Source organism: Mesoplodon bidens (genome assembly GCF_964165515.1).
Source record: "Mesoplodon bidens genome assembly, chromosome: 7".
Lineage (NCBI taxonomy): Eukaryota > Metazoa > Chordata > Mammalia > Artiodactyla > Ziphiidae > Mesoplodon > Mesoplodon bidens.
The window spans coordinates 10,196,154-10,210,944 of record NC_138164.1 but is presented as its reverse complement, the minus strand read 5'-3'; the positions used below and the strand labels follow the sequence as shown (position 1 = coordinate 10,210,944).

At 40.9% G+C, this 14,791-nt stretch overlaps 1 protein-coding gene across 2 annotated transcripts in view; it reads left to right on the top strand.

Moving 5' to 3' along the window:
* The window catches only part of UBASH3B (ubiquitin associated and SH3 domain containing B), a 140,754-nt gene extending 126,879 nt beyond the window's left edge, over positions 1–13,875 (top strand). For both annotated transcript variants that reach the window (XM_081239033.1, XM_081239034.1), the window contains exons 11-14: positions 334–478; positions 6,322–6,428; positions 7,872–7,981; positions 9,180–13,875. In XM_081239033.1, coding sequence (XP_081095159.1) covers positions 334–478; positions 6,322–6,428; positions 7,872–7,981; positions 9,180–9,317 — 500 coding nt within the window. In that variant the 3' untranslated portion in view covers positions 9,318–13,875. The remainder of the gene's footprint in view (positions 1–333; positions 479–6,321; positions 6,429–7,871; positions 7,982–9,179) is intronic.
* The last annotated feature ends 916 nt before the right edge of the window (positions 13,876–14,791 follow it).

Sequence of the window (14,791 nt, the reverse complement as noted above, 5' to 3'; positions counted from 1 at the left end):
TTGGAACTTACTTTAGAAAGAGGAATTATAGTAGTCACAGAACTGTAATAAATTATATGGATAATGACTTTTTCTTTAATCAGATACCACTTAAAGCCAGCATACATCCTGGTGATGTGGCCAGAATATTAAACTCATGTGTTTATAACACAAAAATTAAAAACCCTTGTCTAAACCTGCATGCTTTTTACCTTCCTTAAGCTATATATAGCATCTGATAGGAAAGAGAATAGAAGTTTTATGAGCATTTTTGTAACAATTTGGCCTCTAATTTACTTTTCCACTGAGAACATAGTAATACTTCCTTCATCTTCATTTTATTTTCCCTCTAAGGTTTACAACAAGAAAATCACTTGAAGATCCGCGTAGAGCCTGGTTTGTTTGAGTGGACAAAATGGGTTGCTGGGAACACATTACCTGCGTGGATACCTCCATCAGAGTTAGCTGCAGCCAACCTGAGTGTTGATACAACCTACAGGTAACCCTCTGAAACCGCTGTTTCCTGAGGCCAATGTGGAAGTACCCTTCTCCCCCAGGCCAGGCTAATTAAGGAGATGAAGGACCAGATGTAGCCCACAGCCAGCTGTCCATATTGGTGGAAGTCAAGCTATGATTTAAAAAAAAACTGGGCAGCATTCCCTTGTATTGGGCATTGGTGTGGAGTATGTCTCCCGTCACATGCACTAGGGTTTTCTGACTTTACTACATTGATTTCAGTGAATAATAAAAACCACTTCGCATGCCAGGAGCACACACCAGCTAATGATAAAGCAGTTCAGAAGCCTGTTGGGAAATAAGGGAAATGACGGAGTCTTGCCTTGGATTGTTGCTTTCGATTTTTCAAAGTATTTTTAATTATCTTCATTCATTATTGCTATAACCCCAGGATGGAGGCAAGCCACTTTCGTATATGAGAGAGTTCTGTGGCCTGCTGAAAGTTATACATGTAGTGGACACATCTGACAATAATAATAACTAACCTTTATTGATCATTTTCTGTGTGCCAAACACTGTGTAATCTGCTTTATAGCAGTCCTCTGCTTTTTCCATTAGACTATTATTAGAAAGAAGTGTCTGTAGATTGTAACATAGTTACATTAACCATCAAAAATCCACTCAGAGTTTCTTAGTGATGTGATAAAAAAATGCTTTTTGTGTTCTTTATAGCAATATTTATTTTAAATATTTTTAGTAAGCGATGATATTTTTCTCTCTAACCCCTGTATTTGGTTTAAATATTTTTGTTAGTTGTTCCTCTTAAGTGTTTAAAATATATCTGATTATCTTGTCAGTGTGCAATAAAGTTTTAGGTTGAGCATTAAAAAAAAAAAAAATCCACCCAGACACTTGTAAAATGTCTTTGAAGAAGGACAGATATTCACAACCCTTACAGTGGGGAATTAAATGCATTTCTTATAACAGAGTTTGGAACAAGTGACCAATATAAGCAAAACTTTCTTCCTTGTGCTATCCCTTGACCTTTCATTTCAAATACCTACCCAAACCTCAAATGAAGCAATGTGAGTTTCTGCCTAAGGTAGGAGAGAATACCTTTTCTTCCATACTCATTTTTGCCTCTGCAAATAAGACCTCAGGTAACCCCATTAATTAATGTGTGCTACTTCTTGCCTTAAAGGAATGAGCATTCCTCAAAAATAAGATTAAATCAATCAATCAGATCCCCTACTGAAATAATTCACATTTTGTCCTATCTACTCTATGGCCACTGTTTTTCTGTTCCTTGGGAAGCAGCAATAAATGATTGTCCCCATGCCAACAGCCATCATCCCTCTGCCCTGGAAAGAGAACAAGTTACTGCCAACATTGGTAAAATGACTTTGCTCACCTACCACCCAGCCCCACCCAGGCCAACTATGCCTTCAGATTCCCCTTTAAGTGCATCCTGCAATTCTTCCCAAGCTATTTACAAAGGTCCCCAGAATCATTCTACCTGAGCCTTCAATGCACACACAGGCACATACCCCACCAGTAGTATGAACAGAAGGATGAATGCCAGGAACCTGGGGGTCAGAACACGGTTCATATTCCAGATTTCCTTTTCCTCTACAAACAAATCAAAGTTCTATTCAACCATTTTGTGTTGGGGCTTGGGGGGCGGTGGTGAGATTAAGCCTCTAATTCTATAAATCAGTCGTGAAATTCACCCATCAAGCATGTGAGAGGCACAGCCCCTAGCGTCAAATTCACTCTGAAATTAATTATGTCAAGTGAGCAGGCCTTCTGAAGCAGGTAGTGGTGCCCAAATGATTGAAGAAACATGGTGATGTGCAGAGGGGCAAGAACCGACAGGCAGGGGATTATAAGTCAAGCAAGCACTGCTCATAGGTCCCTCCCTGTCACCTTGAACAGGAGGGAGGAGGGGCTGGAAGGTGGATTTAGGCTGGTGACCAATATCCAAGCGTCAGCCACGGGCAACAAGACCCATCCTGAGGGCTGGGTGTAGAAAGCAGCCCCAGTGGAGCTAGGCAGGAAGGAGCAAGGAAGAAAAAACAAAATACACACCAGTGGCATGAGGCTTCAGAACAGGACCCTGACTGGGGGAGGTAGGGAAAAGGGGATGGGGGAGCCATGGATCTGGAGTATTAGAGAGACAACAAATCAAACTTTGGTGTGGGACTCAGAGCAGAAGCCTGCTCTACAGTCTGGACCAAAGTAGGCTGGGGAGAGGAGAGTATACACGGGAGAATACTATCCCAAGGGTACTACCTGTGTACCCAGAGCTCTGGTTGCCAGGTCTAGTTGGTGGTTGGAGGCCCACCTGAGTCCCAGAATAGTACAGGGGTCCTGCAGGTGCGGCTAGAAGCAGGATGCTGCTGACAGGAGTGAGAAAGCTTGGACTGTCCCATACCCTTTAGGGCTCGTTCAAACATGGAAGCCATTCGTAGGTTCAACTTCAAGGCAAGAACTGATCAGGAGGAACTGGATTCTAGCATCTACCAACTCTTCACTTACGCAAATCTTGTACATTACAGTGTGGTTTCACCCTTGCAGTGACTCCCTGAACCAAAGAGGCCTTTTGTCACAGTGTGTATGTGTGTGTGTTGGGGGAGGGGTCCTGGGAAACCAGGTGATGTAAATGGTAATGGAACTGGATGAGAAGTAGGGATGGGAAGAAAGGGTTTGCTCCAGAACACCGAGGCACATCCCTAACGAGTGGGGATTCACGTTTCTCCCTATCACCCGGGGTGTTGTAAGATTCAGAAGGTTGTTTTCTAGGAGAAATAGTATGCTTGCAGAGAGAATGTTATTTAGATGAAGGCAAGTTACCTTCAAATGGAACAGCCTGCTTCCTCTCCAGACAGTAAACCCAAGTGCACAGAGGGCAGCTTTGAGGAGGGCACTGTCAGAAGCCATCCAGGGTGAAGGATAACTTTATAGGTATTCATCTCAGACACAGGTTCAAATCCGGGCTCTAAGAGTTGCTAATGATGTAAGCAAAGGCAAGTCAGCTGTAGCCTTTCTAAGCCTTAGTTTTGTCATCCATAAACTCAGAATTTGCAAAAGGGTTGCTAGGTGGGCTATGTTCAAAGAACGTAAGTAGGGCGCTTTGCGCAGAGCCTGACACATGGGAACCTCTCAGTAAATCTTAGCAGCAGCAGCAGCAATGTATTCTGATGCAGAAGCCAAGAGAATTCACTTTGAGAACTCACTAGCACCTCCATGCACTAAATACCAACAATGAAAGACAAAATAAGAAAATATGACACAGTTGTACTCAAAAACAAGGTAAACACCTCATAGACAGAAAACTAAATAGCAAAGGAAGGTGGAAGCAGACAGAAGTGACTGGGATTGAAGACATTCAGGGTCACCAGGATCGGAGGGCCCTGCTTTGACCATCCTCTTATATGCGTTTGTACATTGTGTCATAATTATCATTTACATCAATAGCTTACTCACCCCAACCACACACAGAGAACTCCTCAAACGTAGAAATTGGGTTTTCTTCATCTTTATGTTCCCTGGACTTCTCCAACTGCCAGGTATGTGGTCTGTGGTCAAACTAAGAAAGAAAAGGAAAGGCCGGTGAAGCGTTATTAGCTCACAAATCCAATGGACCTAATATCTCCTTTAAAAACCTATCCTTACAACTCCCCATGTCATTTTATGAGACCAGCATTACCCTGATACCAAAGCCAGATAAAAATACTACAAGAAAAGAGAACTACAGGCCAATATTCTCAACAAACTATTAGCAAACCAAATTCAACAGCACATCAAAAGGATCATACACCATAATCAAGTGGGATTTATCCCTGGGTTGCAAGGATGGTGCAACATACAAAAATCAATAAATGTGATACACCACATTAGTAGAAAAAGATGATAAAAATTATATGATCATCTCAGTAGATGCAGAAAAAGCATTTGACAATATACACCATCCTCTTCATGATAAAAATTGTTCAACAGATTGGGTATAGAAGGAACATATCTAAACATAATAAAGGCAATTTATGGCAAGCCCACAGCTAACATCGTACTCAATGGTGAAAGGTTGAAAGCTTTTCCTCTAAGATTAGGAACAAGACAAGCATGGCCACTCTCAGCACTGCTATTCAACATAGTTCTGGAAGTTCTCGCCAGAGCAATTAGGCAAGGTAAATAAATAAAAGTCATCCAAATTGGAAAAGAAGAAGTGAAACTCTCTTTGTTTGCAGATGACGTGATCTTATATATAGGAAATCCTAAAGGCTCTGAAAATCCTAGAACTGTCAGAACTAATCAACAAATTCAGCAAAGTTGCAGGATACAAAATCAACATACAGAAGTCAACTGTGCACAAAAATAAACTCAAAATGGATCAAAGACCTAAATGTAAGGCCGGACACTATAAAACTCTTAGAGAAGAACATAGGCAGAACACTCTTTGACATAAATCACAGCAAGATCTCTTTTTTTTTTTGGCTGTGCTGGGTCTTTGTTGCTGCGTGCAGGCTTTCTCTAGTTGCGGCGAGCGGGGGCTACTCTTGGTTACGGTGCATGGGCTTCTCATTGTGGTGGCTTCTCTTGTTGCAGAGCACGGGCTCTAGGCACACAGGCTTCAGTAGTTGCAGCATGCAGGCTCAGTAGTTGCAGCATGTAGGCTCAGTAGTTGTGGCGCATGGGCTTAGTTGCTCCGTGGCATGTGGGATCTTCCTGGACCAGGGCTCGAACCCATGTTCCCTGCACTGGCAGGCAGATTCTTAACCACTGCACCACCAGGGAAGCCCGCATGTCTCTTTTTGAATTATGGTTTTCTCAGGGTATAGGCCCAGTAGTGGGATTGCTGGGTCATGTGGTAGTTCTATTGAGAAAAGGGATCCTTGTGCACTGTTGGTGGGAATGTAAACTGGTACAACCACTATGGAAACACTATGGAGGGTCCACAAAAAATTAAAAATAGAACTACCATATGATCCAGCAATCCCACTTCTGGGGTATATCCAAAGGAAATGAAAACAAGATCTCACAGAGATATATCCATATAATATCACTTATATGTGGAATCTAAAAAAGCCAAGCTCAGAGAAACGGACAGTAGAGTAGCATGGACACCCATGGGACCGTGGGGAGGGGGAAGTAGGGAGAGACTGGTCAAAGGGGTACAGACTTACAGTTAAAAGCTGAATACATTCTGGGGATCTAATGTACAGCATTGTGATGATAGTTAACAATACTGTATTATATTCTTGAAAGTTGCTGAGAGAGTAAAGCTTAAATGTTCTCACCACCAAAAAGAAAATGTGACATAATGGAGGTGTTAGCTAAGACTATGGTGGTCATCATTTTGCAATGTATAAATGTATCAAATCAATACATTGTATACCCTTAAACTTACACCATGTTATACATCAATGAAATCCCAATAAAACTGGAAAAAGATTAAGTAAAACTTATCCTTACTGCTTATCACGTGCAAGTCTACTAGAGGCTTGGGAAATCTCTGGTGATTTAAATAGATAAAGAGATCTAACCTCTGCTTTGCTTCCTCTTATTTATGTGACCTGGGACTGACTGTCAGTAAAATTAGTCAAACTGCTATGAGTTATCCTGCGAGGGAAACCTGAACTGAATGTTTCATTTTTCAGCTGGTCACTTTGACAGCATGCACACGTGGCCTTTATTTCTGCATATTAGGACCCCACTTTTACATAGTTGAAATACTCTCCCCTATGCCTCCATCCTTTCTAAGAGGAAATGGATAAACAGAAATATGGGAACTTTAGAAAGGTCTTGAAATAAAACTTAGAGTAATGTCAATTGCTTTCTCTTGGGATCAAAATGCTTTCAACGCCTTTGTTCATTTTTCTATTGCAGACCTCACATTCCAGTCAGCAAATTAGTGGTTTCAGAATCCTATGACACCTATATCAGTAGAAGTTTCCAAGTAACAAAGGAAATAATAAGTGAATGTAAAAGTAAAGGTAGGTATTATTTTGGACTCCACAGTTAAATCTGTGATCATTTTTCCACCATGGTTAATTGGCTGTTCAAGATGGTTCAACGTGCTTTGACAAACTTGCTTAGTAGGAAAGAAAAATATTTCCAGACTCTCTTATAGATACTTTCATGTTAAATTTGTACTATTCTCTTGAGTACCTCAAATGGTAGATATTCCATGGAAATACATCAGACTTAGTTACTCTATGAAATAACAGAATTCTGCATTTCAGCTATTTATTTTCCACTCTCTGAAGGAGGTTCCCTATTACAGTTTCCAGAAATTCTTTACCATAACACTGTTTCGCCTATAATTTGATCCAGGAGCATGGACACCTACACACAAACACACCGACACAAATACACCTACCGTCACTACTACCACCAGCCAAGAGCCGTGTGCTGTACAACTCAAGTCTGCCCCTGAATTTTATAATCATTGAACTCAAATATTTAATGATGTGTAGGACTGTAATATTTGTAGTAAAAAGGGCAGATTACAAAAGAGTCTGCACATTCCCATCCCCCACTAAAAGTTAAAATATTTATCTTCATAGAGCAAAGGCTGGATTTACATACACCAGAATGTAAACAGTGGGTAGCCCTGGTCCACAGTATCGTGGATGGTTCCCACCTTTCAGTTATCACTTGTAAGCCAGTCACTTCATGACCACCCCTGCGGTACCACCCATCCCCACTGCAAAGAAATTCAGCATGTTCCATCAGCCAGAAAGTCTCAAGTGCTCACAGCTCTACAAGGGCAACATCAAAAACTATAATATATTAGAAGTAATAGCAGAGAGCCCTGCAGACATAGAACACTTTTGTATCTTGATTGAGGTGGTGGTTCCCAAAAGCTCCATATGTGATAGACTTGGCTAAAGCTGGCGAAATCTGAATAGGCTACATGCATTATACCAGTGCTCATTTCCTAGTTTTGATAGTGTACCTTAGGCAAGATGTTACTATCAGAGGGGCTGTGTGAAGGGTGCATGGGACCTACCGAGTGCGTGTGTGTATAGTATATATGCAAGATACATATTGTATATATATATATATATGTATGTATGTATATGTGTATATGTATATACATATTATATAATATGTATATACAGTATATATAAAATATACACATGTATATTTCATATGTAAAATATGTATTTGTTACCTCCTGTGAATCTAATTACTTTAAGATTAAAAGTAGGTTTGCTGTTGGGTTTTTTTGTTGTTTTTGTTTGTTTGTTTTTTGTTTTTAATGACATTAGGCTGCCTCAACAATACAAAGCATTTTCAAAATATTGCTTTTTGGCCGAATTGTCTCCTTGAAAATGTTTGCCTCTCCCTGGAACACTTGGCTTCAGTACTTACAAGGTTTACATATGTCTTTATAGAAACAGTCTTTTCAGTCCTTGCTTTTTTGCCCCCAGGAAATAACATCCTGATTGTGGCCCACGCATCTTCCCTTGAAGCGTGTACCTGCCAGCTTCAGGGCCTGTCACCTCAGAACTCCAAGGACTTTGTACAAATGGTCCGAAAGGTAATTCCTGCTTGCATTTCAGGGGCCTGTGGGGCCTTGGAGTTTCAGAATGGTTCAGTGCTGGCTGACAGCGAAGTTCTTTGGAGCTGGGAAGGTACATTTATTGGTTTAGTCAACCAAGATGTATTGAATGGGGCTCTGTTTAAGGTGCTTTATCATGCCTTGGGTAAGAGAAAAAGATGTGTTCAAGCTACTTCTAGCTTCTAAGAGCTAAAATTTAAGAAGTAGCTAAGAATCATAAGCAAATTGTCTGGATTTCCCTGTGGGACCATGGAACGGATACGGAGGAGGTATGTGGGCCCAAACACAGCATCTGACAGCTCAGCTGGAAGAGAGGTCCTAGTGGATAGGCCAAAGGAAGCAGTGATTCAAAATGATCAGGCTGAAAGGCAAACCCAGGAACAAGGCAGCGAGACAGAAAACCCACCAGGCTGACCAACACATCTGGATTCTTCCTTCTCATGCCTGTGGAAGAGGTTTTCCCGTCAGCCACCCTCCCACATACACTTCCCTCCAGGCTGAGTTATATGCTTCCTGTAACTGTCCCCAGAGAACCTGGTTCAAACTTGATGGCAATTCTTTTCTCATTTTTTTAAAAACTTACTTATGTGTCTGTCCTTCCCATTAGTCTGTAAGCTGCTTGAGGGCAGAGATTTTTGTCTTGCTCATACATGCAACTCTGGACACACACACAAATAAGTTTTGAAATGCCATGCTTACTGAAGTTAGAAAGGGCACAGCTTCAGCTCTGAATGTTAGATACACACGCCAAAAAAATGAAAGAAAAAGCAGGATAAAACAAATTCTTAAAACTTGAATCATCTTTCCCATTGTCCAAGTATAATTTCAGAAATGTTTGAGCTGCATTTTCAGCTTGACTTGCAATTAGGAATGAACTCCTAGCACCTTAGCTTTATACATGAGTTCCTTTTTTTCCTCCCGTGCTATACAGTAACCATCTATAAATAATTGCACTCGAAGAGCTCACCGTTTAATGCATCCTTCTGAAGAATCCTCTTGCATTGTAAATACTCTTCCTTCTAATTTATCAGTTCTATCCATTTCATTTTCAATATTTTGGAGGGGATGCTTGCCTACAAAGCCCTTATCCATTCCTTTGAATTTTCCTTCGTCTAGGTAAAAGTTAAAGCACTCAACCTCTGTTTTCTCTTTTCCCTTTTTTACTATCTTACTTCAGATCCCCTACTTGGGGTTTTGTTCGTGTGAAGAATTAGGAGAAACTGGAATCTGGCAGCTGACAGACCCACCAATCCTCCCTCTTACCCATGGACCAACTGGGGGCTTCAACTGGAGAGAGACCCTGCTGCAAGAATAACCGCACGGGCGAACAAGAAGAAAAGACTTGAGGAAGGCTTTGGGAGAAGTGTCATTTTGTGTACTTAGTAACAGTGGGAAAGTCTGCACCACATCCTAAGTGGACAGCTCAGAATAATTCAGTATATTTCCTTTCAGGCGTTCACGTTCTGAGGATGAGACCATGTCAAGGAGAGAAAGACTTGATTCAGGGAAAACATTCATTCTCCCTGGACTCTTGCCTCGCTAACAAGGCTTTCAAGAATTGTCTTCCTATACAGGGGCACCTGCTACAGCAGAGGATGTTTCCTCCCTTCCATCTGTGCTGACTAAGGAGCCTGGGTCCTCCCAAAGAGAGCTGCCAGCCCACTCTGAGGGAAGGATGCAGGAAAATCCAGCTGCAGGGACACCAAGCTGCCAGTCCAGTGATGGGATTTTCTTTTCTTTTTAACTCCATGTTCCAGTTAAAACCAAGCTGCAGAATTCTTTTAAGGTGATTAGAAAACATGCGGTTTCCCATCAATTTCTACCCTCAGTATGACCCACACACCAGTGCTGCTGGCCCAGGCCATCTGCTGGAGGACTCTAGCCTTCACCCTGGTACCACCACGTCACATTTTCTCTAGAGAAAAGCTAACTATGGCTTTTTGCTACTGTCCTACCCCCTTGCTTCTATCTATCTGTGAAATGGGGAGACAGCATTTTTACTCTCCAAAGCACTTTTGGATACTCAGGAGGAAGATAAGATAAATGTGTGAAGTATTCCATTGTGGGCGCAATGAACCTGCCAAATATATCAGAGGAGTTACTCGTGTCACAGCCTAACGAGCCACAGGACTTCTGAATCACCGTGATCTGCTTGTCTTTGCCCCGAGAGTCTAGACCATGTTAACTGGTTAAGGATGTTGACATTTTCAGATGTATGTGAAATACATCCTTTGAGTCAGCAAGAAGCTCATTCTTGTGCAATATGGACGTCGTTACAACCGTACCAAGGGTCAGGTCATTGTACACTTACAGTACATGTCAGCCATAACAGAACACCCACAAATGCATCAGTTTCATCCAGAGATGTGTTATGAAGTCAGGGAACTAACTTAAATGATGACAGTCACGACTGCACTGCTGCTTGTGCTGTCGTTTTTATTTGTTTGTTTGTTTTGCTGTGGTAATTTAAAAGAGGTAGGTAGGGCTACTTAAAGAAAGTTGGGAGAGCCACATCCTGTGGTACCTCGTCACACTTGCTTCCTGAATTTAGAGGGAGTTTATTTAAAAGAAAAACAAATGACAGTCAAACCAAAACATCAGTTATCAATGTCTAGTTAATTGTGTGACTAGCTGACCGTTGACGGCAGCAGACAATGGTCTGGCATGGTATAGTTCACTCTGTAGAATACATGTGCAAAATGAAATCTCAGCCATTTAAAGAGAACATTCATGTAAAACACATCAGCATATATTGTAGCATTAAACAAGCTTCAAAACCCAAAGGAGAAAACATATGGGATATAAAAATAGATCTATGCTCCTATTTGAAACTAGAATTTGATGATCCTTGAAAAGAAGAGGAAGTGAAAGGATGCTGGCTATGTATGTTAATCTGCAAGAGGATTATTGTTGAGGTTTTTTTTTTTAAGTCACTTAGAGAAATATGTCGTGAATTTTATATTTTAAGAAACAAATCTTGATTTCTTCCAGCATTGCACAAACACTGATCCAGCTTTTGGGTCTAGAAATAACTCTGTGCTGACATGATTGATTAATATAAAAGTTTTCATCTTAAAGTGGGGGAAATACTCATATTAAAGGTTTTAAGAGAAAAGTCACAGTATGGCCAGTGCAATATTGCTGCCAGTCATTCTTTTATCTGTAATTAGGTGAATCCACTGTAATCAGATCTATAATGTTTATTATTAGATTCTCCACAAATTTTCATGGACTTTCAATGCTCAGAATAATGCTCGAACATCTCATATTCGATTTCCTTGAAATTTGTAGCAGTGTGTTCTGGACAGGGTCTGTACTTGTACAGAACAAAGTCCAGAACAGGTTATCCCTCTCTCCTTCTCCATGATCTTAAGCCTTTGATGACCTGATAGGTTGGTGTAGCTGGGCTACGGTCCAGTATCCTTAGTCCAATATGGACAAAGCCTTAGGCCATCATCTGTGTGAGCAAAGGAAGGCAAAGATCTGAAATAATTTTCTGAATAATTTAGGTGGAAAACCTTGAGTCAAAGAGTTTATTCCTCTGCTTTATCCAGATTGTTGATCAAAATGGCCTGAATGATCTGAATTCTCATGAAATTCTCTTTTCACATTTACCTAATTAAAAAACTAAACTTGGACTCCAGTTGAGAAATTCTTTGGAAATTGTGTTGAATCTATGTGTAATAAAAGGAAGAGACAACTGTATTACATGATTTCATATCCATTTAAAAATTCTAAATTGCTATTACAACTTGAAGTTCAGGCTGTTTTTTTTTTTGAACTGAGGCTGATGCTTGTTAACAAATGTTTTGGGGGGCTAGGAGAAAGAAGGAATATAGAAGGGAGGGAGGGGGGAGGGAAGCAAGGGAGAAAGGAAGGAAATGCCAGATTGGAAGAAGCAAATGGTTTCCTGTAGAGAGGAAATTTTTTTTTTTAATGTTGAAAGTTATCTGAAATAAACTGAGGTAAAATTAACTAAAGGATTTAATCTGGGATTGAAAGTCCAAAACAGTCTGCTGCCTGCACAAGTGTGCCACATCAACCTGCTAATGGCTCCGTATTATTCACAGATAGACTTTGGTTTCAGTGATTTTAAAATGCCACATCTATTCCTTTGTGGACTAGAATAATTGGCACATTTTAATGCACAAGCTGGGGGTTTCATTTTCCCAGGCTCCCTCTCCATCACTGCAATGGTAGCTAGGAGCTTATTGCTTCACCCCAGCAAGGAGTTCAGAATACAGTGTTTTCCATTACATTTAGATTCATAGAATCTGAATGGCCGATTAAATGGCCATCTGATGGCTGAAAGAGGGGGGTATTTTTCACCCTGTATTGAAAGGCTTGGGGGAGTCTCTAGTTTTTATTTTAATTATACTTTAACCAAAGAATTCTTTTAAAGTAACCTTATATTTGAAAGACAATTTTGCAAAAAATGAAAATAATAAAAAATAAAAAATATCCTCTGGAGTGATGTCAGTTTGGTAAATCATTGTTGATACTTTTCTTGCATTTTAGGCTGCTGTGGTCATTTTCCTGTCAGTGGAATTCGGAATGCCTATAGATTGTCATCCAGTTGTGCTTAGCATTACCATAAATGTATCTTTTCCACTCAACTAGCTGTGTTCCTATTAAATCAAGTCTCTTATTTCAATTACCTAGTGTCACTGGGGACTGACTGAAGAACGGCAGAGAGGTTCCTATGTCGTTGCCTTTGTAGAAAGGCGTCCCTGGGTGGTAAGGGAGCTATTCCTCGTAACCTAGGCACTCTGCCGCTCCACTGTCTAATTTGAAAGCAGTGATGAATTGCTCTTTTGAATTTACTCTAAGTCACGCGTGTGTTGGAATACAGATGAGCCTCTTTTAACTTTCGCAGGCACAGCCACAACTGTCCCGTCTGCACCAACTTCTCAGATAATGAGGCGCAGGGTTATTTGCATTTAAATTGTAGTCCTGCACACGTGTGAGAACTCAGAGACGCCAGTCTTGCTGCCTCGCCATGAGGGATGAGATCAGGCGGAGGAGGGTAGGGAAAAGAGCGATTTAATATCTATTTTAGGTTAATATTCACTTTACTAAGGTGATGGGGGGATATTTTGTTAGGTGATGGCAGATGCTTTTCATGTTTAAACATAGGATTCACTTTGGATTTGCTTCTCTTTCATACCGCAACATACTGAATTTTCCTAGGGAAGTGACTAGCTGTAACAAAAATTCAAGGGAAAGGGGAAAATCGCCTCAATGCAGAGGAAATCACTTGATTTTTAAATACATATACTATTTTGTTCAGTGTATGTAAGCTTAAAATTATGATGATGAATAGTCAAAACTTAATATACCATCAGTTCTTAAAAATGTTTTACACTGCACCAGTTAGCTGTCATTACTCACACAGAAATCGGAATTTTGCAGCTGCTCAACTATTCTTGGACTCTGTACAGGATACATATGTATGTATAATGGGAAATATGTACTGGTTCTTTCTTTGATTGCCACGCAAGATGGGAACACCATCCTGAAGCATTTTGGTTACACAGAGACCATTTTAAGCCTGCTGTTTGGGGGAGGTGTATTGGTTTCTTTCTCATTTATAAAGCTGTTGTATCATTTTTCTATGTGATTCAGGCATATTTATTTGGTGAAAAGGGTTTGTAATTATAAAAAAGGAAACCACACCTAATTGTATTGCCAAAATCCTTGTAAAGTACCTGTGGCATCTGTGCTTTCCTGGCTGCGGGCTCTTCTCCATACAGCTCTGGCACCATTGTAATCAGTTCATTCCATTCCATGAGCAGCTCCATTGAAGTGGTTCCTAGATGATTTAATAAAGAGAAACCGTGTCCTCAGTCGATCCAGAGCGATCTCATATTACACTGAGTGGTCTTGACTCCTATCATGTCCTCAGACGTTGCTGTGGTCATTATTATTTCATAAATGTCCATTAAGAGTGGGATCCTTCCCTCAGAGGGGCACTTGCTGCTGAAGGAAATGAGAGGAGGCTCCGGCAGCACCGTGGGCCTCTGGTCCCTTCTGGTTGGGCATCTCTCTGAGCCATCCTGGCTGGAGAGGTGAAAACCCACCCAGGAGTGAAAGTGCGAGCTCCAAAACGCTTCCTCTGCCCCACGTGCGAGGCTCCATCCCTCACCACTACCCACCCGGAGGAGGTGTGCCAGGAATGATGCATAGAGAAAGAATTTGGGTCAGAGAGAGGACAATTCCAGTTCAAACTGGGTTCCACACTACTAAAAGCCATAGACCCCATTTCTGAAGTAATGATATGTTAAGCTAATAGGTTTTAAAATAAGCCATGTATGCAAATGTATACCGAGAACATGAACACAGATTTTCATTGGCACAACTGGCTACTACCCTCGCAGGGTTTACTTACTGAGGAAACTTAATAGCTAATGCTCAGATCTGACAAAAGACCAAGCTATGGTTAGCCTTGTGGCTGGTTCTCAGCTGTTCTCTGCTTGACAGTTTCCCAAGCTCATTTTGCCCTTTTGTGATATATGTACAGGCTGCCTGCACATCCAAAGAAAACGAATCATCGTGCTTTGGATCTGTTTAGGCTTAAGTCAGCAAAAATGTTTTTTTTTTTATTTTTTGGAAAGTTTTTTGAGGACCAAAAAGCAGTTTTCCTTTGGAAGAAAGAGAATGCGTCATTTTGCCCAAAATAAACATGTAAAACCCAGATGGCTTGCTCCTGACCATGAAAGGATGCCAAGGTTTATGTAGCTTGTTGGTTGTCATTGTATTGATGGGACAATTCAGAAAGTCTTTGTATCA